The sequence below is a fragment of the Odontesthes bonariensis genome, chromosome 9 (assembly GCF_027942865.1).
Source record: "Odontesthes bonariensis isolate fOdoBon6 chromosome 9, fOdoBon6.hap1, whole genome shotgun sequence".
Lineage (NCBI taxonomy): Eukaryota > Metazoa > Chordata > Actinopteri > Atheriniformes > Atherinopsidae > Odontesthes > Odontesthes bonariensis.
The window spans coordinates 24,240,382-24,265,698 of record NC_134514.1 but is presented as its reverse complement, the minus strand read 5'-3'; the positions used below and the strand labels follow the sequence as shown (position 1 = coordinate 24,265,698).

Below are 25,317 nucleotides of genomic sequence, written 5' to 3'. Positions count from 1 at the left end.
GCCACAAACCCAGAATAGGAAAATAGGGTTTGGCAATCCTGGTCACAGCCAAATCATTTTTTCAATTCAAAACCCAGCCATGATGTTGGTGCACAAGTATACAGACTTTTATATTTTAGTGAATCTGTGCAGGCCTCCACATTCGTTGTGTGTGTGTGTACCCTCCTCTATGTGTGTTTGAAAAAAAAAAAACAGGAAACTGTTCAGCGTTTGCTCTCACCCACACGTTCCCCCCAAAATTATTCTTGAAACAACAGAATGTTCTTTTCCAGTGCTCTAGTTTTCCTTGGTTTCCATTGGATTGTGACTTGATTGAGCGTCTGTTTGTGTGTGTGCACATATGCGTGTGTGAGTTAGTGGTCTTTCGTGTTACTCTAAGTGCTTTTCATCTGAACATATTTATTTTACAGGGAGAAAGATTAAGGTGAGTGGGGGAAAGGAGAGTGCTATTGAACACATCATTTTTTAAGGACACCATCAGCCCATTACTGCCTTCTATTTCTTTCAATGTTAGTTTTTACGTCAATCTTTCTCATTCTGTGTATTTATTTATTTTTTACCATTGACAAACTAAATCAGTTTCTGGCAACATGTCAATCACAAGGTTGTCTTGACCTAAAGCATACCCTGCTTTATCATCTGTCTAAAGTAAAAACAGAGCTGTATTTAAGAAGACTGCTGAGAACAGCTCACTAGTCTTTTCTAATCTAACCTTTCATGGCGAGGCTAACTGGAGTTCTGTGAGCAGGTCTGTCTTTACGGGCAACTCTAAAATACAACAGTATCTTATATGCCTTGATATATTTTGATATACATCGAGGTTGCAGCTCAGATGTTAATATTTTTCACAGCGAACAAGATTTTTTTAATAGTTCAAGTCAGATAGCAGAGGGGGAGGAGAGTGCCGCTTCAAATGAGCAGCAAATCAACAGGCTCAGCCAGGTAGTCAACATTCAATGAAACTATCTTTCTTCTCTATGGCCCATTGTTAGTTACTTTTTCAGCTACACTTGTTGTTTTTGAGGAGTTAAGCTCACTTCAAGCTCGAGTATAACCAAGTTAGGCCACTATGTTGACATTTGCTCGAAAAATGACAATTGGATCAAGCATTATAGTGGCTTGGATAGAGGCTGTTGAAAATGGTTTGCAGCTTCAGGCACTCCTAATCTGCCAAAACAAGGCATGAGAAATGGAGAGCAAACACAGAAACAAGCACCGTGGTAGGAAATATGTCTGCTTAGTCTCACATGCTGACTTGTAGTGAAATGCCACTAAATGAATTGTAATATCCATTCTTGTGTTGGTAAAATACCACACAAATCAGACAATGGTCATCAAGAACCCGGTCTGTGTGATGAAAAAGTAAAAATCTTGATCTAACCAAGAACCGTTGACCCACAACAAACAGATCTTTGCAACACACATGCAGACCAGTTTACTGATAAACTCTACTGGAAGACGTGGGGGCAAAGTACCTGTAAAAGAAAAGTAAAAACCAAAGACTGACCTGTTTTTTTTTTTGTATAAAAACTATTTTCAAGCAGTTGTTTTGTTTGTGTGTTTCAGAGGTGTGTGTGTCCGGCAGCAGCAGGCCTTACGAGCAACTCGCAGCTTCCTCCGTTTGTCCAGCAGCAGTCTTGCAGACGTACGGGGTCTCCTTCGCCGGCTCACAGAGGCCTGGCAGACCCTCAGATCTCAGATGCTGCAGCACAGCGCACAGGTGTTCTCAGGTAAGACACTAACATAGTAACACACAAGTGCTAATTCAAGCTGCACATATTAAAGCAGCACATAGGTGTCGATCCAGAAGGATTATTCATATGGCAGAGCAGCGAGTAGTTTTTTTGCAGAGCTGTCGATTACATGAAAGAGGCAGAGAGAGAGTGGGAAAAATAAGCTCTCAGCAGGAATAAATATTATTTATTCTCTTACACAACTGAGGTCCATTTCACAAAGGTTTAGTGAAAATTCTGAGTTGATTAACCCTGAAATGAGGGAAACTCTGAGTTTTCCGTTTCACAAAGAGAGGTAACTTAAGCTCTCGGTCAGTTACCATAGTAACAGACTCTCTGAACCTAACCTGGTCGGGAGCAGGTTTTATTCAAGAAACCTCGAGTTTCTTTCTGTCTCCGCCCTCTTTCAGCCACACACGCCACTTGATTTCCTCATTCATTCAGTCAGCAGAGCGAGTTCTTCTACTTCTAGAAGTCCATTAGTAGGAGAATCCTTTTTTCACGAACATGTCCTTTTGACAACGATCCCGTGGACGAATGTGCAGCATTATTGCACAGAGAAATAAATATTCGTCGGGAGATGGTTATCAGACCGCACACAGATGTTTTTGCATTTACAGACAATTATCTTTTTGAGCGGCACCATCAGAAAAAAAGACATAAAAGACAAATAAATATTTGTATGAATAGACTTAAAAAAGATATATATAGGCCTATTATATTTTATAAAGACACTTGTGTCTTTGGGGTGGCGGTGCTGGGCCACCACCCGATTTACGGGCATCTGCCTTCTTTCTGTTGGCTGAGTAGAAGACTGTGTTAGTTTAAATAGGCTTAATTATTTAACAGAACATGATATAGATGAGAAGACATAGTTTATGTGTGTGAAAACAGCATTATGTTGGGGATAAAATAACTGCACAGTCAAATAGCCACTTAATATTTATTTTACAGTGTAAAACATGATCAAAATGAGGTACCTCCATGCCGAGGTCTCACCTGTTTGAACAATGTTTTTATATTTCATCTTAAACTGCTGCCAAGTGCGCTTCTCCCCCGCGGGATTGCACCTAAATGAAATAAATGAATGGGCTACCATTCAAGCAGTTTCCCCCTGTAATATTATTGTGATTGCAAAGGACTACATTTAAACTTACACTTTTGCTGCCGCAGCGGTGTACTTATTTCTGAAAACGTATTGAAACTCGCCGTATGAGCGCATTAAGATTTCCAATTCGAGGTTGGTGAAAAATGTAGCCCCTCCTCTTCCCCGTTGCCATGGTGACTCGTCGAATCGGGGCTCCATTGATGCTGGCTTTTTAAAGTTGTGGTGCACACGCAAAACTCAAGGTGAACTTACTCAGAGTTGATTAACCTCACTCAAATCAGCGTTTCTGGAACCGAAAACTCAGGGTTTTCTGTCTCAGAGTAGATCAACTCAGAGATCAGGAATAGACTCAGAGTATGTTGAACCTGCTACGTGAAACGGACCCCTGATGGACCAAAGCGTGTCTTTGTGTATGTGAAATTAATACACATACTCATGTACAGAAAATGTTGGCAGGAAGGAACACATACGCGTGTGTGTGTGTGTTCATTTGTGTGTAAAGGCTGTAAACAAATGAAATTCCAGCTATAATTTTTTAATAGATGTCAGCCAGAGGAACAAGACTGCAGGCTGTGTGTGTGTGTGTGTGTGTGTGTGTGTGTGTGTGTGTGTGTGTGTGTGTGTGTGTGTTCAGCATTGACAGTAAATGCCTGAAGGAGATTTAACCTTCAGCTCACCTCATGGGTGGGTCTTTTTCTTTCTGCTGTACTCTCCGAACAGCTGCCAAGTGTTAATGTGTGTGTGTCTCTTTGCGCGCACATGTGTATACATGTGTGAGGCACAGAGAGAAAGAAAGAAAGAGAGAGAGAGAGAGAGAGAGAAAGAGGGGAAAAGGGAGCGCTTGATAAAGAAGATAAAGGAAATAGTCTATACTGTTTGTATTGATGCCATGCAAGTATTTTTGACCACAAAAAGCTGCCTCAGAAACCGACAGATGCAATGAAACTCACACAGAGGAATGGACACACACACACACACACACACTCACATCAACTTACAGCCCCAATTCCAAACAGGTTGAGATGTTGTATGACATGTAAATGAAAACGGAATGATTTGTAAATCTCATAAAACAATATTTTAATGAATAATAATAAAAGACATCAAATGTTGAAATGTGACACTTTATCAATTAAATTAATGAAATCTGTTGTTCTAATATGCTAATAAGATCGATGTCACCCATATATGTCTCCAAACAGACATGGTATGGATGTTAGTCTACTGTTAAACTCTGCTACCTGTCTGTTGGTGTTCTCTGATCAGTCCGTCAAACAGCAAGAGCGAGAAGGGGAAGGGAAAAAGGACAGAGAGAAACAAAAAAGGTTGGCCAATACGAGCGGATGCATGCAGTTTATGGTTTGGTGGAGGAGGGAGGAGATGAGATTTCAACCTCGATGGGTGTGGAATTTTACTGAGAACGAGGCAAAGTTGGGCGATGAGATTAGAGGAAGATGATGACATAATCTGAGTGGATTCTCCGCAGAAATCAGCAGACAGCAAAGGCAACTGAAATAGAAGTTTGAGAGTGTGGGGATTTTTCAATGAAATTCTAGAAAATGGGTGGAAAGTTGTCAGCAAAATCAGGGGTAATGTAGTGACTAAGTGTCTCTGTGTGTGTGCGCGCGCGTGTGTGTGTGTGTGTGTGTGTGTGTTTGGGGTGTGTTTGACCGATCCATGAACCACAGCCATCTGCCAGCACTCTGAGCCGCGTTAAGACTGCTGTATATGGTATTTATTTCCCTGGGAGACAGTTTTGTCTTGTCTGTAAATAAAATTGCATTTACGAATGTGTGAATAAATGGAAGTTTAATTCAGGGCTTTGGGGAAAAAACTAGAATAGTGTTGGTATCAAAACTAAAATGTAAGTCATTATTGTTGAGCCATGGTATCAAAAAGCCTTGCATTAAAGACAACTATGTACAGTAAAAGTTTGATTTTCAGGCACAATCAACAGTAATTTCCTGTATGTATGGTAGTTAAAGATAAAATAATCTTGAGACTGAGACAGGCTTTTCAGGTCTTCAGGTCTCTGCCACGTTAATCTTCCATGACGTAGAAGCTGCTGTGGTTCACGAGTTGGTGTAGTTTTATATAATAAACTTGGCACACACCCAAAAATAGTTGTGGTGCCCACAAACTTGAGAATGTGATATAGCAATGTAGACGCTCATAAAAATTCCAGAGTGTAGCGTGCATATGTTTATAGGTAAATGTAAAGGTAGCTGCATGCTGTCAGGCAGTCTGCTGTGTCGATTACTGTTATTTTTCATGAGCTCCAGGCCCGTAGCCAGGATTTTGCTTGGGGGGGTTCTTTTTGTATATATTTGGGACTTTGTTGTAGGGGGGTCCAGGGGCATGCCCCCCTGAAAAATTTTGAAAATTCAACCATCTGAAAAGGCATTTCCTGCGTTTTTGAGAGGATTTCAAAGTAAGAAACGGAGATTGTAGATAACTGTTTCAGGCAGTATTGTATTCAAAGAATCTATACATTTTCGATGAAAAATACAAATTCAATATATACATTTTTGTAATGCCGCCACATGCATCTTTTTAGACTTTGTAGAACACCCTGTGCCTACGGGCCTGCACCGTCTTTGGGCTCTCACAGGCCTACCCACTAAGCTATTTTCATCTTTAACTCTTAAAGGGCCCTTAAAAAATAAGAATTCGTTGCAGGTGCACCTGTTTTTTTTTAAAAGGTTCATGGGAATGTATGTGAGTGTGTACGTGTGTATCTCCATCGCAAGTCTTGGCTCGCCACCGGTCTCGACCAGAATCTCGTCCTGATCCGGATTTGCACCGTCCTCTAGAAAAACCTGACCTACAAACAAGGTCATATTTATTACACTCTACTCTCTGATGCATCGTTTAAGGTTTAAATGTCTAAAATGCAGAATATTGCATCAAACCTCACATAAATCTTATCAAATCTTCAGTTTTAGTTGTACAACATTCAATGTTCAAGTATATCAAATATGAGGACTAAACATTCAAGAACTCACGTTTAACTGTTCATGTGAACAGTGTTTCAATAACACTTGTGGAAGGTAACCATTATCATTCAAAATATAAATCATAAACCATGTGCAAATACAATAACAGTACACATTGAGTTTGTTCAGAGGTATCAAAGAAGTGTGCTTAATTACTCCTACAATAGCGGCCTACTAATGCGAGAGAAACTGCACCAAAAATTACCCTCTGAGCTTTAAACTTACAGTTGAAATTAAATAAATTCCTTCAATTAGTTGAAATACTACAGAATAAAATATTCTTTTACATTCATCATGACATATCAAATTGCTTTCTTTTTCCCTTTATATTGACATTAGGAAAACAAAACAACTTCCCCTTAAATATATGTCTATATATATCGGCATAAAATAAAAGACTCAACAACCTCAGTTCACTCTCATAGACTTTTATATCACCACAACTTTCTTTAGCACACCGAGAAACAACAGAAAAATAGCCTCAGAGCAGCTAAAAAGACAAGTTTCTCACCGTTGCTCTCTGTATTTCAAAGTACGCCGATATCGGAGCTAGCAGCGGCTCTACAGGTGACAGGTAAGTGGTTAGCCTGTTACCCACAGAGCTAGCATTAGCATGGACGACGGTAAGCGTTAACAAGCCTTTATTTTGATAACTGACTCGTCTTACCGACGTACTTGTCTCCTTTGTGTAGCAACTCGGCTCCGGACTTCCAATCGGTATGTGCTCTGACTTTCTTAGATTTTTCTCCTTTTTCTGTCCTTTTCACAAGTAGCTGCGCTTTACTTCTCTGGTTAAAGGGATAGTTCGGGATATTTGACATGAATCTGTATGGCATCACCATAACCAGTGTCGTGCATTCAAACTGACTTACCCCCGACAGTGTCCTGTGAGCCGAGTTCTTGTCCAGTGTTGGTCAAGGCGAAAGTAGTCCGGCTTGTTTGCTGGGGTCAAGAAATTAGCGCGTTTTTCTTCCCAAAACAGTACGTGTGCTAAAGAGTGATTTATTTCATCACAAAAACCGAAGCCGGCAAAAGTCACTCCTCGTTATCACTTGGGCCCTACTGTCTCTCATTGTGTATCAGTGCGCACGTCATTCTGACCGCGAGCTGTGCGCAGAGTCGATTCACTTTGTGTACTGCTCGGGAAGATGTCTGACTACGAGAGCGACGAGGAACATATTGACTTCCGTTCAGAGCCAAGGGGGTATCTTTATGAACCCGTTTATACTGAGGAGGAAGTTCGCCAAATGGACTTAGATCGGGCAGAAAGAGAGAGGGTGGACAGAGAAGTGATGGAAACAGAAGCTGGAGCCACTGCTGGAGCTGCGATACCCAGGGTGGCCGACAAATCCTGGTGCACTTGTTTGAAGTGCGAAGTAATGCAGACAGAGGTGGAATGTTACTGCTGCCACGAGTGGGATTTAGTTATGCCCCAGATACAAAACCTTTCCATAGATGAGGATGTCGGCGGCCGCGGGACAGCTGCTGCCTGCATCACAAATAACGGTGACTTCCCTGCACTCCTGAATGCAGGCGTCTTGAGAACTTTTTTCCATGTTCCCAAGATCAACTGGAAGAGGCGTCCCAGACCAGCTGGACCCGATGGCCAGTTGTCTGCAGAGTAAGACAGTGTTGAGCACTGCCAAAGAACAGAAAGACTCGTGCGCACAGCTCGCGGTCAGAATGACGTGCGCACTGATACACAATGAGAGACAGTATAGGGCCCAAGTGATAACGAGGAGTGACTTTTGCCGGCTTCGGTTTTTGTGATGAAATAAATCACTCTTTAGCACACGTACTGTTTTGGGAAGAAAAACACGCTAATTTCTTGACCCCAGCAAACAAGCCGGACTACTTTCGCCTTGACCAACACTGGACAAGAACTCGGCTCACAGGACACTGTCGGGGGTAAGTCAGTTTGAATGCACGACACTGGTTATGGTGATGCCATACAGATTCATGTCAAATATCCCGAACTATCCCTTTAAGGTCAGAAAATAACGGAAAAATCGCGCACCTGCAGTTCAGCTCCGAGCTGAGAGGCTGAACGTGGCCTGCGTAGCCCCTGATTGGCTGTTGAGGCACTCCCCATGTGGGGTCATACCAGAGCTATAGAGTAATTCATACGAACTGTGCGGTGCATTCAAATGCAACAGGAACATTAAACTTTGCCGATGTAAACATAAAATAAATACTCTCCCGCTTCTTTTATTGGTCTCTAATATAATCTAATGTGTGTTTTCCCACCTGGGCTACACAATGGAACACAACACAACAGAATGGGACAATCGCAACATGTGTGTGGGTGGGCTTTAGAATCTTTGGCAACAATATTACCCAGACATCAGTAATAGTTAACTCATCACCTGCCGCGACCGGACTTCTCGGGACTGGGGGGGGGCTGAGATTAGAAACCCGAACCCCCCCTGCCAACGGGCCAGAGCTCCCCTTACTGTATGACATTGTCTAAACCAGGGGTCCCCAACCACTGGGTCGCGGACCGAGACATTCCAAACCGGCCGTGAGATTTGAAAAAAAATAAATAAATAATAATTAATAATTTTTTAATTATTCTCAGTTACAGAATATAGTAAATTGAATAGTACATTGTTCTAACAGGGCAGATATACTTCTTATTGTGACAATTGCTAAACTTCATTTGAAAGTCTTCCTGGTGTAACTCCTCAAACAAACAAGAAACATTAGAAGTGAACGTCTGGAGAAATATAAGGATTAATTGTTTAAAGAGAAACTCCAAAGTCCAAAGGAGTAGTAGTTGTGGCTTTTTTTTGCGTGACATATTTGGTCAATGTGCCAGAAAGAAGAATAAAAAATTGTTTTTATTTAGCACAGTAAGGTAGTTTGAGCTTGTATGTAAAAACATAAAGTGACTACAGTACTTTCATAAAGGTAACCCACTAACAATATTGTAAAACTGTAGCCTAAAATAATAATATTTACAGCCACCCTGTTACCCTGTGTGTTTGTGCTTGTTAGCTTTTAAAAGCACATTAGAAGTGTGGTAAGAGAAGGTCACACAGGACCTTTCATTTGCTTTAATTGCAAATCCTTTCTGCGTCATCCAGTATTTATACAACAGTTGTCGTTTGGACACGAGTGTACTGTGTGTACTGTGTGTATTTCTGAGTGTATCGGTGAATGGTGGTTTTGGGGTACTTGTGAGTCATTGTGGAACTGTTTCTTTGTTTGTGCATTCTTGTGTTTTCTGTATGTGTGTCTGAGTTTGAGTGAGTGAGTGAGTGAGTGACTGAGAGCGCTGCTTTACCCCGACGGACCTCGTCATGTCACAGTGACCAGAAAGCAATTATCTGTGTATTGTCAGTTTTAGAAAGACCTCCTAAACTCCCCTCTTCCTGCCGAGAGACAGAGAGTGAGAGAAAGGCAAGATGAGAGAGTCGAGTGAGAGGGTAAGAGAGGAAAAACAGAGCTGCGGAAAGAGAGAGAGATGAAGACAGAAAAACCGAGAGAGGAATGAAAGAGGGAAAGCCAATGAGGGAGAGCGAGGAATACAATGACTTGGAGGAAGAGAATGTCAGGCTGACATTGCTGAATCATTTGCAAGCTCTCCAGGGCCACAGCTTCTGTGCCCTGCTGCACCCCTTACAAGAACCCTAGCAGATAGCTCACTCAACATACATGCACTCAGATGCAGAAATACAAACATGTAACATTTCTTTGGCTGCTTTTTGGCTATTATTTCTAAAAAAAAAAAAAAAAAAAAAAAAAACACGCAACCCTCCCACTAATGTCAACATTTTTAATTTTATCATTGCTTCTAACTCCAATTTTGATTAAAATTAATCAATAATACCACAGAAATAAACCAAATAGTTCTGCCAATCATTGAGAAGAAGCGATAAAGCAGTTTTGAGCGTATTGGCTTGTATGTCAGACAAATCTCTCTGTGTGGCCAAAAGAAAAGACTCGCGATTTTCCACTTTTTGTTATGTTTTATTCCCATCTTAATAATTGGTTCACTTTTTCAAGTTTTTTCTTAGCAATCTACACTGTATTTTTGACAGGGAAAGCGAAAAGGTTTTGTTAAATCATTAATTACACATTGAGACTGTAAAGTTTCTCCATACACACACCACTGGAAAAAGTAGGTTCAGTATATGTTTGACCAGATCAAATTTTTGCTTCTAATGCTTCCTGTCAGGTCGGGGTGGTGGGTAGGACACGGATGCGGACTCAGAGGATGTCAAAAGTAAACTCGATTTATTCACAAAAACAAAAGTTAAACAAAAGGCGCGGCTGAGCCGGATGACAAAAAACCTAAACTGTGGAATGAATACTTTAGACAAAACAAAAAAGACTTGATGTAACATGGAAAAAAACACTGAACTTTGACGTGGGGTCGTGGCATGGCATGAGGGATATTGACGGGTAGGATCTCGCAAAAACAATGAGGAAACCTGGAAACTAAATACTGAGTGAGTGAGGGCAGCTGAGGGGAAAAACAGGTGAAGTGAATGAAGGTGATGGCAAAGCAACAGAAACTATGGGGAAAACATGGCTAAACTAAATACCGGAACTGGACTAGAAAACTAAGGCATGAGGGAAAACTAAAACATGGCAAAACTTAAAACTAAACATGGACTTAAAAACTAAGACATGATTAACACATAATAAAACACCAAACTAAAAACATGGGGAGAAATCACATGGGCGTGACACTTCCAGTGAATTCAAGTAGGCACAGGTGGGCTCCAGTGATTTTGTGAAAGCAACTCTAGGACCACTCGGCACATTTATATGACACTAGAAAAAAAGGCAATTATTGTGTCACTCAAATACATGTAAACGTGCCCGACCAAAATTGCTCAAAAGTTAGGCTCTCAAAGCTGGAGTACAACACCTGGACAATGCCGTTAGTACAGTTACAAAAAAGTGTGTTTTTTTCTTAGGACGTTGGTGATTCTCAAATTATTCTCTCTTCAGACTTGGAACTTAAGTACATTCCTCTGGGGGGATATCCATTCCTGCCTGGAGTTATAGATAATACAGTGCTGCTATATGACAAGCTGTTGGGCTTACTTAAGGTCTAAATATTGCAGCTGAGCATTTTCTAACAGGACTCTATTTTCATAAATGCATTTACTGGCCCGAAAAGCTGCTGCGTTGATAAAACTATGGAAAAACATGATCCTACCATTTCTAACAACACAGCAGATTGCAGTTTAAGCGCAGAGGGGATATAAGCCATTTACAACAGACAGCATGCTCATTCTGCATGTTGCTGGGAATCATGTTGCTCTGCTCTTTTTATAGCTAACTATTATGTTTATTTAGTGGTCTTCAGAGGAGTTTTGTTTAATCATTGTTGTGTGTTTCCTTCTTATGATTTGATTTCTGTCTACGCATTAATTTGTCACAGGTATGGTGACAGTGAAGGAAGAGAAGAAGAGCAATGCAGCAGCTCCTATTTGATCAGGCATACGTTATTGTACCTCACAGCAGTTTGCCAGACTGTACTATACTGTTTCCCAGTGGCGTGCACAGACATTTTGGGGGGCAAGTGCTCAGGGGGGGAAAAAGGGCACTTTTTAGCGCACGTGGAACACTATATTATAAAAAAAATTACACGCACATGTTGAATGAAATTAAAGTGTACTGCTCTTGTTGATGGTATAGAGCTTCTTCTCTGCTGTGACTGGCTACAATATAATAATAATAATACCCATCATCATAATGATAATAATAATAATAACAATAATAATAATAGTAGTAGTAGCTTTAACAAATGTGCCACATTAGTTTAAATAATGGGCTATTAGGGCAACATGACTGAAAGTCTTGTAACATGGAAAAGACTTATGGTATAAAATAATAGCTATCTTAATACCTGCTGATTTAGTACAAACCACTTAAAAATAAAATGTGAACAGTTTTTAAGATTTTTCAATAACATTAACCCAAAGGAGCAGATCAATAGCATATAAGGCGCTAAACAGTTAACGTGATTCTGACCATGACTCTGACCTTTCATCATTTGGCTTTGCTTTCATCCAGGAAAGCAGAGAGCTGCTTCCCTGGGCTGCCTGCTGTAGCTCCTTTACCTTTTCTCTCTTCAGCCTCTCCTTTCTTGGCATTGTGCTGCAATTAGTAAATCAATATACAGACAAAGACAAAGACAATAAAGAGACCAAAAAGTACGAGAAGGAGTTATAGGCTACTGACTGTTGTCATTACATGAAGGCAGATGGGCATTTTTTTATTTGGGCTAGAGCGTTAAACTAGTTTATATCAGGTGACCAGTCGGCTAAAAATGCTTAGTTGTTTGGTGCTGCATGAGACATTTTACTGCACAACAAAGTGATTACACGTTGGGCTTAGAGGGCAAACGGTACGACTTTACTTGATCTGTATGTTACCTGGCTGGTGGGGCACGGGAGAAGATGCCTGCCTGCGACCTGCCTGCTAAGCTGCTATGCTGCTGCAGCGCATCTGGTGTGCCCTGCGTGACCGCGCGAGTTCACGTGACAAAGGTAGAGAGATAGAGTTCGGGTGTGCGCGAGGAGGTGGCTCATTTCGGGGCATTGTTTACAGTCGTTATTAATCGCTCAGGTTTTCAAAAGATCATTTCAAAACCAGCCTCAGTAAAATGTTAATAATGATAATAATTTAAAAAAAACAAAACAAAACAAAAAAAACGAAGTTTCAAAAGGGCACTTTCGTTGATAAAGGGCAGAGGTAGTGGTGCTTCAGCACCACCTGATGTCAATGTATACACGCCACTGCTGTTTCCTACAGTAGATTTCCTCCAGAGTTCACTCATTCCAGTGTCATTCTTCTACTTCCTCCGTCTTTTTTGGTTTCATTAGTACCAATTTTCCATATTGTGTTATTGTTGCTTTTTCTTCTTTTTGCATATGGTTCACCGCTAACTTCTGTCTTCTGACCCTTGTTTTGTTTATGTTTAACCAGTTTTTTTTCATTCAATGTATAGTGTCCTCCTTTGCTCAAGTGTGAGGAAACCAGTGTGATACAACAACAAAAAAACTGTCCTCTCTCACCTGTCTCTCTTTCAGCACCTGGTGAAAACCCAGGCTTCGAGTCAGCATTAATTTGCTCCCGAGCGCAGGCAAGCTTTAGTAAGCTTTTACTACATCTTTGTTGTGTCAACTAAACTCAGATCTGTGTGTATCTGTGTGTGTTCACAGCACTAAGTGAGGAACTGCAGCATTCCACTGTTGAGCTTCAGAAAATGAGAGGAGAGAAAGAATGGCTAACTCAGCAGCTGATGTAAGTGTCTATATTGTGTGGTAAAACATGCATGTGCATACACACACCCTTGTAAAAACAGAAGCACAGAGGGAGACACAGGTGGATGGTGGTATTTGGAATATGTTGGGTGAAGAACAGGTCACTGCAAGGCTTGGCCTCATAGTAATTCACCTCAACCAATCAAAGCCATCTGTGCAGCCTTGCTGACAACACCCAAACCAGGAAATGCTCAGGGTCCACAAACCGGGCCCTGCTAAGCTGCAACAACAGAGGATTTGACTCTCACACATTGTATACTCTCACACAAAGGTCTAGTCAGGGGTTTAAGAATTCAGAATAAATATGCCCCTGTGGCTTTTGAAAATAAGCTGCGAATGAACTGCTTTGAGTTTTTTTTTTGCTAAATACCTAGATCTGTAGACAAAAATACACATATATTGAAAAGTAAAGATCAACATCCATGAAACATATTAATAAACATGCGGCATAAAATGACTTAAATCACATAAATCAGCAGTTTTTCAACCGCCTAAATTCTTATGCGTCTAAGCTGTTGTAAATCTCTTTACCCAACAGCCACAACATTCAAATCACTGATAGTTGAAGTGAGCAACATTGATAGTTTTCTTGTCATGTAATATTTGGCTAGAAATAAGCCATGCATTCACGCTGATGTTACTTTACCGACTGCTGCCTAACATTGACCCCTCTGAGGCAATGGCACTCCCTGGTGGCAGTGGCCATTGCTAAAAACATTTTTCCTTTGTACACTTCAAAACTGCTTGAGGAACATGATCAAGACCCAGCCACCCAATTCCCACAAACCCAATTTTAATCAAGGATAATCCAAAAGCAGCAGAATATGACTGATCCACAGGGTCCATGCCACACAAAACGTAAAACCAAAACATTCAGCGACCAAGGTCCCAGTGAGGTCAAATTTTAGCATCTCCACTGCCTCTTTATTTTGATATATAGCCAAATATCAGTTGCATTTAAACTTCACTGTCAGCAACAGTGTACTTTATGATGACTGTTGGCTCGCTGAGGAGCACAAATATTTGCCGACATGGTAAGTTTTTAATGTAGCTACTAAAACTGTGAGCATGTTAGCATGTTCATGTCAGCACTCATGGCTTGTTTACAACCACTGATGTCATCACAAAGAAGAGGAAATGCCAGAAGGATTAAAAAATTAAAATTTTGTCGATGACGACTTCTGTCTTTTCCACAGTAAAGCAAAGCTAAAGGACCAACAACAGCACTAACACAACCAGAAGTAGTACACTTGCGTAATTACGTCACATATTTTTTTGACACTGGCCCCAGGGATTATTCAACTGTTACATCAAATCGTTGCAGCTGAATAACCATTTTTTTCCCTATGAGCTTAATGAGATATTTTCTTTTAAGTGGAGATGTGAGAGGTACTTCTGATTTGTCAGTTTCTTACATACAGTAGACTGCAGTTGCAGCACTCTGATGACCGAGCTAAAGCTAAAGGTTGCTCAGAACATGGCGATCAGAGGAGAATGTTTTTCACTAAAATAACTCAAACTTAAAGAGGAAGAGTTATATTATGGATATTTATACAGTGCCACTTCTTCATCAATCAGTTGTTTACACTTTCTCCAGCATAAAACATCTGTGTGGCTACACTGTCTGGGTTGCAACACTGTGTGGTAATATGGAAATGTTACTTGGACCTTTTTTTAGCGTTTTAGTTTTTGTGAAATCGCCAAAAATGAGCTTTTCTACTGAATCTGTTCTGAGTAGATTTTAGCTTAGTTTGCCTGTCGGAAAGGTCTCTTATTCTCCAATCTGAGAGCACTCCAATGCAGGTGACATACTGACTACTTATAAGTCCTTCAAAAAATCGCACTTAAAGATGTACATACTATACATATGTGTGTACATACATATTTATGCGGGATCACATTAAATTATTGACTACAGAGCCTCATGCACACCTTGGAGAAATTTGAATCAGACTCTCCCTTCGAGCCTAGCATACTTGGAGACACACAAATATGACATCCCTGTAAATCTTGTGTATTCTTTTTTTCAAATGGTAAGCCATCACCGTGTTGGGTTTCTGGAGCGAAAGGTGATGCAAAAGACAGATATAACTAACAGCCCTTTGGACAGAACACAGCATGTCCTGTGGTTTGCTACTGAGTCCAACACACTGGTGGTTGAAATAGCTGAATACAGAACACAATATTGTTATTTTCAATACTTTGAGTGTCATTTGCTCAATGGTAAGCAGGTTTGTTTGTAGTGTGCATATTTCCTGCATGGAAAATGCATCTGGTCTGTAGCTCTAGCACTACCAGAGAAAGTAGTGGCAGAGAAAGGAGGAAGATGGTATTCTTTATATTCTTTGTGCTTATGTGCATCGCAAAGCACAGCACTGTGTGTTTCACTCTCAGAGAGTGGGAAGTTATGTCATGCATTTTCATGAATTCACACACACACACACACACACACACACACACAATATCAACTTTTCATCAAGATGCATCACAAGCTTGCTTGCCTTACACTGTGCATGTATATTTCTCAGCATTCTGTCTAAAATAACAATAAGAACACACATCTGTTTGGTTGCAGCCATGGCACTCATCAGTTGTCCAAATTGATGGAATTCAAACAGGAGTGCTACAGAACAATTCCTCTCAGGTATATCTAACAATGATGGGAAAACTGGATTGAGAGACTGGATTGTTTGATTTTCAGCTATAAATAAGATGGTTTTAGTATGGGGGCCGTTGAGGATTGACTAATTATTGGAGACAGCTACAAGTGGCCATTTGAGCGACTGCAGTTTTTGGTGCTCTCACAATTCCTTTCAGGACTCACAGGTAGCCTTTTGATTTGGATTGACACATTTTTGACTTGCTTTCATTAAGTTTATCTGAGATTTGTGTAAGGCTTCAATATTCTAATGAAACTAATGAAGCGAACATCCTCCACAGAAAAACGTTCCTTTTACTGTGCAATTGACTCTGAATTTGTTAGAGGCAAATTTTGATTTAGTTTGATCAAATCGCAGAAGCTTCATATCAATCAACATCAACAGGGGCCGTAGATCTTGTCCCCTATGTCTTACATTTGAAGCGTTTTAGGAACCTCTGGTCATTGTGAAAAAGAAAGACTGAATACATCAAGTAAAATACATTTCAATGTACAGGCAGTTTTGTTGTGAAGGTTTAAATGATATGATCCCACAGCACAGGAAAATCAAAATATTTCACTTTAGAAACACAGAATCAAAGTCAGTCTATGTTTTTTTTTTACAGACGTATGCAGTTAATGCAATCCATTGTATTGTCAACCATTTTCACAAGCACAAGAAAGCTTAAGATAATGACTGTAGGCCAGATTTTCTTTTAACTCTCTAAGAATTCCATAGAGATAAATGACTCCATTTTTGGTTCTGCCCTGGCACTGGCTTGTGCTGAACACTGGTAACACTTTCAAGTGTTTTCATGTGTTTTCCTCTTCTGAGTTACAGTGTTTTTTTTAAAGCAACAGATAGCCTTCTTAATCTCGGTGACATCATTCCTCACATTTGAAGTCAACCACTTCAAAAGTGTGCATGCAAGCATTCAAAGATACACAAACATTCCCCTACTCACGAAGGGAGTAGACGTTAAATGTTGCCTCTATCTGATAATCAAGACATTAAAGATCTACTTGACCTGACAGACTACAGATGAAGCCTTCGTTTTTTCCCCCAAAATGTTTCCTCCTTCTCTGTCAACAACCAATCACTGTCATTCTCCCTTCCAATTTATTTATTTCTTTCGTTCAGAAATAACTGGTTTCACTCCAGTTTTCTCTATCACTAGTGCTGCATTCTTCAGTTTTAGGAAAGATTATTTCATGCTGGATGTGTGGTGGAGCTGAACTTCTGCGTGCACATACAGGTTTACACGCAGTGGTGGTATGCAGAGTTTTGCAGAAGATATACCTGTTGGGGCTGTGCAGCCACCGAATTGTGGTACAACTAGATTTAGGCTACTTTTGTTCACGCTTGTGCTGTTGTTGGTCCTTTATCTTTGCTATAGAAAATACCCATCGAGGGTAGGCGTCATGATGGTGGAGATTTCTGCTGTCGTGGTTCATTATGCAGTCAGAGCCAGCTTTGCCTGTATGCATAGCATCACCATCCAGGTGGGATTTGCTATTTGTTTAGTGGAGAACAGTATGAAAGCCTGTCTGTGCAGCCTCTCTGTTCGGTTGAATTCCCCCAATCCTTCACTCTGCCTCAGCTGAGAGCTATGCGGACAGACTCAAAAAGTTGGGTGTATGAAAGAAAAAAATGCACGAATATTCAACCCCCCAAATTTCCGCTTCCTTCATGTGTTTACTGTGTCTCCTTCTTTTCTGTTCTAATTCGTTTACCTTTTTAACCACATGTTGACAGTTTTTTTCATTCTCTCTCCCTTTCCTCCCTTTTTACTTGCTTTCTTGATTGGGTTTACTTTTAAACTAATTGATCATCTGGTTTTGGTGCAAAGTAGATTATTATTATGAACACAAATTGACCTCTCGCCTTTTTTCCTTCACATACAAACTGTACTGTATATCCCATACCCAAATGTGACTTTGTGTGGAACGGGAACATCCATCTAACTCAGGGTTCAGTGCTGAGACAGGGAGGATGGAGGGGATGTTTGTACTCTCACGCAACCCACAGACATATGGACACATGTGTGCTGTGGGGAGAGTCAGCCTTAAGGCCATTTTGCATGATAAGTTGTGTGTCGAGAGGCAGGCAAGAGAGTTTGAAACTGTATTGCATGTTAACAAGCATGAGTGCCTTTATGCTGATGATTGTAGAGAGAGGGCTCCCATGTGTCAGAGTGGTTTTAACTTTTTCTTGCCCTATATTTTTATTGTTTTGCTGTGCCATATAGAAAGTTGTTTTGCTCCATCACAACACAAACGATTTTATTTTCAATCCACAATTTTGCCAAGATACAACATTTTTGCTTAGCCGCCTGTTCCTTTGACAGTCAGTTAGCAGGATTGCTCAAAGAAGGAAAAGGACAGATTAGCATTAAAAGAGGTGGAACACAGCCAAACTTAGAAGTAATTGGCTTCTCATGTTGGTTCAGATCTTTTTCCAGGATGATTTGATTCAACTCTGGTGGAGGTACACAGTCTCTGCCTCCTCTTGTTTTGTGAGGCCATTCTGTAGATATTCAGTTTTAAGTCATGCCAGTTTTTTTTAGCATCTTAAATTATTTGTCTCAGCTTAATAATGATAATAATAATAATAGTAAGTGAGCAAACAAAGCAGAGTTTGTTTTAATCATGATGCTGCGTGAAGGCAGGGGAGGACACAGCATTGAGGAAACCTGTGCAGAGCCGTGCTGCTAATACAGCGAGTACAAGCAAGGACAACACACAAGATACAGACACAGTTACTAAAGGTTCTTGCAAACCACAGCCACAAATTATGAGGTCAAAAGTTTTTGATTCACGACTGCAGAGAGATTGAGAGCGTTGGCTTTGATGATGTTACACATAGATACCAAGTGCACAGTATCTTTCCAAGAGATTTTCGCTAGAATTTAAAATCAAAGTAAAGTACAAAGTCAAACAAGAACTATCAAATGCAGAGCAAGAGACAACAGTAACCGATGCCTTAGCGTCATTTGCAGCATACTCCAATGTTATTATCACTGATCAGCCCACTTTTCTGTTAAATATGTCCATTTTAAGGTCGCTAACCAATGCCACATATACAGAAATAGTTTATTTAAAATTAGAACATAAAATAACTCTATTTTGCTAAGAATTGCACCAAATTTTCCTGCAAAAAAAAAATGCATTGTCCTTGAATCATGTCATACCCCAGAGACAGATACAGGAAATGACAGCTTTCTACGTACAGTCTCTGGATAGCTACATAGCTAGATTCCACAGGAAGCTAGTTAAATGCTGATGCTAATTTCCAACTTTGACTCGTAGTAAAAATATATATAACATGATACTGTTTAATGTTCAAGTGTAAAACACATGTGCAGAGTTGTACATAAGAACACAGTAAATGTGCCAAGTTACAAAAAACAATAAAAACAAGCTGGTGATTTTCCTTCTGTCCCATGTTGCAAACAGTCAGACAACGTCTAGACTGAGTTCCAGATGGGAAGTCTGACTTGATTGGCTAACTTATTTTTCACTGTTTAGCTGATTGTGAGTGTGTGTCTGTTTGAGGCTGTGTGCTCTGTATCTTTCCTGTCTCATCGTCTGTCATATCAGCTGCTCCGCTTCCTAAACCTTTGATTTTCTCTGGAGATTCAAGAACAAAAAGTTTGTTTGAATGCAAAAAGCGTAGCCATGACAACTTCCGAACCTTTGACCCCCCCACCTCCATCAAGCGTCAGTGATCCGCACCTGTTGTCTTTCTGTGGCGCCGGCTCGTTGCTTTGGAAACACACACACACACACACACACACACACACGCACACATATTTAAAAGGCGCTCTGTGGACACAGCTCTGGAATTTTTCTGATCCTAGCAAGCTGTCTGAGGGACGTTCAAGGGCAGCATGTTTAGCTATGGTTTTATTTTTTTGTAGGTTTTCATTAGTCTTCATTGTCCCTTTGAACACATCTGCTGTATGTGTAATATTCTTTATAGATTTTGTGAGATGTGAAACGTGCTGTTGTGACGATCATCTTTTGAGACCTGAAGTACATTTCACATGTTTGCAGAGGACATGGACAGCTACGAAACCTTCCCCGAGGGCATCTTAACAGCATCTTAACTCTGTCAATCACAGGGTTCTTCACACCTCCCCCTGAAACGTCTGGATGACATGCATGTAAATGTTGTTGGGAAGCTTCCTGCTGCCTTTTGATTGGCAGCCGACACTGAGCTCATTCTTTCATCAGAGGATGAACACCTGGCGGACGCAGGTCTGCTTGAAAGTTGGTAAAAGAGGGGAGGGAGCAATAGATGAAAGGGAGAATGGATACGCTGAGCAAGGGAGGACGGATGAAAGATTGGATGGTGGAATGAGTGAAGATCTAGAGGGAGAGAGAGAGCAAAGGATTGATGTGATACAGCTTGTTTTCGTAAGGCTGATGCACGCTGACTGCTGTGTGTGTCTGTGTTCATGTCGGTCTTAAAGTGTGAGTGGGTGTGACTATTGGCAGTAATATACCTACTGATCTCAAGGTGTAAACGTGGACCCGCTCTCCATCGTATCTTGCTTGACCCACGCGCACAGAAAAAGGCCTTTTTCCTTCCTTACCCCGGTCTGCTCTTTAACTCTTGGTAAAGAAAATCTCTTACACCCCTTTGTGAAAGAGCAAATCTCTTTTTAGTACTCTTTCTTTCTCCGATTTAAAAGGAAGTCGATTTATTCTTGTTTCTCTGTCTGTTATCATTGGAGCGCATGTCTCTCAACAAATGACATCGTCCTGAAATGCAGAGAGGTTTTTCCCAACCATCTGGCTGTATGTAATTTTCGTGAACATACACTGAAGTGGGAGGAGAGGCTCAGCTGGGCTTCACCCACACGTTGCAGTTTTGGTGTTGAGATTCACTATGATTTGCACCTTGATCTGCCACCTGTCTGCTCAGACTGGATCAGCGGTGAACTATGCAGAATTTTCTCAACTATTATTTGTGGAGGCAATCCCACATGTCTGTTTCACCTTAATTATGTGTTCTTTGACTGGCTGACACATCTAATTAGACTGAAAACAAATTTGTTGCCAAGATGACAAAGTGATGAGTGATAGTTGATGTTTGCTTTTTATCAATATTTGTCATCCATAACAGTTGATGGAGTGTCTTTACAGCCAGCTGAAGGCCTCAGGTATGTGTCTTATCAGCAGTATGTAATTTGAGTGACACTTGTTGTCACGCTGTGATTAGCGTGCCAAATCTACTGTGGTTACCTTGATTAAATCTCGCACCATCCCTAAACGTCATTGTGATTATAATACATTTCAAATTTTCTCACTGAAACCTGTCAGAAACCACCTTGTTGTGACTGGAGCCTGCTCCTTACACCCCTGCTGATAATGTATGATAATAGATTCTTCCCAGTCTAGCGTTGGTTCCATGTGCACGCCAGGCGCATCGCATGCCTGCAGCCACAAAAATACCCAAGTGTTTTGCCACTCCTTTCAGCGCCCTGTGCACTTGAGTCCGCTTTGAACTCAGAGCATTTCATAAAAATACCACCAACTTCTGTCTCACACTCTTGCTCTGAGACGAATGGAAGATTTAAAAAAAAAAAAAAAAAACAGTGCAAACAGCTTGATGTTTGATCCTTTATTCCTGGACCATAAGGGTTCTGTGGGAAGAGCACAAGAGAGAAGGAACAGGGACAGCTGACTGTAAAGTGCAAACAACATGACGGCGCTCAATAGGTAGCCTGCTCCAAATCATTAGTAGGTGAGAGACAAAGAGCGGGAGACAGAGAGGAGAAATAAGGTGGACATGAAATGAAAATCAATACAAACTCCTGAGATAAGAAGTTGAATTAGATTATTTATTGTGATGAGCTGCACTTGCCATAATCCACATTTGGTAGAATGAACAAATAATTCAACGCACTTGTCAGAAAAATCTGTGAGATTGGAAGTGAAAGCAGGCTGTCTGCGTGTGAGCTCAGACATGCAGACCCCCTCACTATGTATCCTCATTGCGTGCAGTTGCAAGGTCATCGGGCTAGACAGCCAGCAGCATACTCACACACAAACACATTAACTGATCATTCTGCCAGAGAGGGGATTATGTTGAGAAGCCGACCGGGTTAGTAGGGTTAGGGTAAAGTATGTGGGGTTGGATGTGTGACCACATACTGCTTAAGCATGCAGAATTAGATTTAAAACTTCCAGTTTATGGAAAAAGAGGTGATCTCTAAAAGTTTACAGCTTATTTCCTCCCATTTTACCCAAAAATGACAAATTAGGCGATTTATAGAAAGCGTCAGACTGTTTGACAAAAACTTAGTGAAAGGATTTGCGATATATGGAAGCTTTCTTGAACTTCTGCCGATCCCAGTGGGAGGACAATGGAGATTCAAGCGTAGGAGTACGCCGGATAGCAGTTGTATGGATTTGGTGTCCTTCTCTTTGACAGTTGAGATTGTAAAAACATACTGAGAATACATATATATATTACCATCTGCCTGAATGTGAAATATAGGTAGTCTCAAGCAGATATAAATTACAATTTGTGGAGGGTGAAAAACACGTCTCTATTTTGAGCCATGTTTGACGATCTTGGTGATGAATTCATTGAGTCAACAAAAGGTGAAAGTTGAGCAACCATGCCCTGCACTGTGTGCCTCCAGGGAGCGGAAGAGAGAGAGGGACGAGCAGCTGTCTCAACAGGAAGACTCCGAGAAGGATCACAATGGAAAACTGTTCAGGTTTGTTGACCTCTCCTTTTTATTTTTCGCAGCATATAAGTTTCGTCTCGTGTGACAAAAAAAAAAAGATCCCCACAACCTTTCCAGCACGGTCCCTTGACTCATCCTCTCATAATCCTCCTCCTCCTCTGCACTGTTGCTCCCCCAGATCTCTTTCTCCCACAGAGAGGTGGGTATGTTAGCGGCTCTTGGATCAGTTGAGGAGATCTTAGGCTCTGTAAAGTGCCACTGACACTGCAGAGTCTTATGTGAGGCGGGCGCAACAGATGGAAGCACTTCTTAGTTGGCATGGAGTCATTTTTCTCACACACACACAATCATTAGAGCTCAGAGGCACGCACATACTGAAGATATAGAGTGGCACTTTGATTTGAGTGCATCACACTGATATGCAGGGAGACACATGTGTGTCACGCACACCCAGTCCACATGTGTACACCCACAGACAGACGCGTACGTGCAGGGCCTCTCATCTTTCCATGCAGGCGTCAGACGTATAGAGGGTGTGTATTTTTTCACATGTTATCTGCTGGTATTCCCTTTCTAAGCCACTGGCTGCCTGGTGTGTTCAATTACACTGTTAATTTATTTCCCTTCCCACACAGCAGTCTCTGATCTAACCCTCCGGCTCCGATACAGCTCAACTTATAATAGCAGTGCGGGTGGATGCTATTTCAGAAGGGATAATAGGTCGGGCATAGGAAAGACAACAGTTCACCAAATTGTAGAAGAATGGAGACCATACAGTAGGTGCCAAAAGACAGTGCTTATCTGGTCAAAACCGAATGTTTACGTCCTTCTTGTCCTTCTAACAATTATATTTTCATCGATCGATCTTCTTTTTTTTTTCTTCTAATTAATCGGTTAATCTAACGGTTCATTTCTTAGTTTGTTCCAACAATTATTTCCTCCATAGTTGTGTAAGATTTTGGTTGATTGACTGATAAATGATAACCATAAGTTCCGTTTATTTTTTCAACTTGTATGGGATCTGTTCGATTGTAGCTAAAATCTTGGTCATGATTATTATTTTGGTCAATATTATGTGATATTTCACACGACGAACTTGTTGATTTTCAAAACAACAGTAATCTATGGAGCTTTTTTTTTTGTTAAATTAAATTTGTCTTTTCAACATTAGGTCTTCTGCAACTTTAAATGGAATAGAGTAAAACACCAACAAAAAGAGAGTCATAGTAAAGGTGGGTCCGTGAAGGTGGTGGAAAACAGACAGTTGTTGGTCAGAAGTTACATAGACAGCGCTACGAATTGTTTGTGACTTGCACTGAAGTCAGCTGTAAGCAATCTGGGGACCAAAGGTAGACTTATGTGAAAGTTTCTGTTCTGACCATTATTTCTTCTAAACAGCTTGTTGACAAACTCTGTCATGCTGGCTGAAGCTGAGCTAAACATCTACACAATCGCGCAGAGTTGATTTGGGCCTCAAGGTATGCAAAGTGTTCAGCGGGCGACTGTAAAAGGGGTGCGCTGTGTTTATCATGTGAGATAAAATGGGAGCATTGTGGCGATGGATAATTTTATGCCCATTATTTACGTTTCAGTATCGTTGAAGACTATCATTTCAACTTAATACACAAAAGAGAGCGTGAAATGACTTCATGTCGTGTTATATTCCGGAGCGCATCTTGTGAGGAATGCTCTCCCATTTTCCCTGGTTCGATCTTGTTTTGTTTAGCTATTAACTGTGAAAAGGGAAAGAGAGCGAGATAGAATAGAAAATAATAGAATATTCTAATAATAGAATAATGATATGGACCTCACAGGAAGTCACTGAGTAATAGTGATAAAAGTAATACTTCCAAATACATTCTGCTATCTTTAAGGAGTCACGTTTATTGTATTTTGTGAGTCACTACATTGATAATAAAGTTTTTTTGTTGTTTCTTTTTTTTTTACACACATATGTTTACATTTAGTTATGAGAGTAAGAATTTGATGGAAATATGATTTCAGAGGCTGATCCTCCAGCTTGAGTGTAGAAACAATATCCTCAAGTTAGAAAGTCTGAGAACAAGCATAATATGATATGCTGTCCAAGCAAACTGACACGTGACGTCAACTAATCACTGAACTTTATGTGTAAACAACTTGCAAAAGTGGTAGCTTTGCTATTCTAGCCATTTGCTAGCCTAAGAAGCCTCATATACTACACAGTAGATAGTCACAACATTACATATATAGAATTATTTTTAACAGGCACTGATACAAACCAACCAATAATAAGACACGACTCACTTTAATGGATAACTTGTTTTCTTGTTGTTTTGAGATCAAAGACACACCCCCCACCCCAGGATGTTTTGCCTTTTAAATGTTCGTGCAGTGGGGTCGGTCAATTCCATTGTGCTCTGCACAATCATATTAGGAACCTGTTTAAAACAATTCCCACACAGAGGATAGTTTGTTGGGGAAGCTATGCAAATGGACGGAAATTACGTTATTGACCTATTCAATGCCATCGATGCGTTGTTGCACCGCTTAGTGTTGACCTAAGACAGAAACCATACCAGCAGCTGGAACATTGAATGATGTAATGACTTTATGTATTTCAAACACTGAGGAAAATAGGTGAAAAAACCATCAGTGTCAGTTTCTACAGCTTCTTCCTTATGTAACTTGCTTTGATCACTCACCTGTTGACCTGTCAGTATAGAATTACTGTGCACCTGCAGGTGTGTGTGCTTGGGTGGTTGTTCCAAACATGTATAAACATGCCCTTTTTTAAAAGCAGATGAAAAGCACATGTCCTGCCAGAATATCAAATTATAGACTTGTCTGTGCACCCACTCAACTTCTGTGTC

The 25,317-nt window shown here is 40.7% G+C and overlaps 1 protein-coding gene across 1 annotated transcript in view; it reads left to right on the top strand.

Annotated features, from left to right (window-relative positions):
• Nucleotides 1-1,327: 1,327 nt before the first annotated feature.
• Nucleotides 1,328-25,317, top strand: part of LOC142388701 (uncharacterized) — a 44,113-nt gene continuing 20,123 nt past the window's right edge. Inside the window, exons 1-4 of the mRNA XM_075474247.1 lie at nt 1,328-1,362; nt 1,567-1,730; nt 13,022-13,103; nt 22,418-22,495. Coding sequence (XP_075330362.1) covers nt 1,328-1,362; nt 1,567-1,730; nt 13,022-13,103; nt 22,418-22,495 — 359 coding nt within the window. The remainder of the gene's footprint in view (nt 1,363-1,566; nt 1,731-13,021; nt 13,104-22,417; nt 22,496-25,317) is intronic.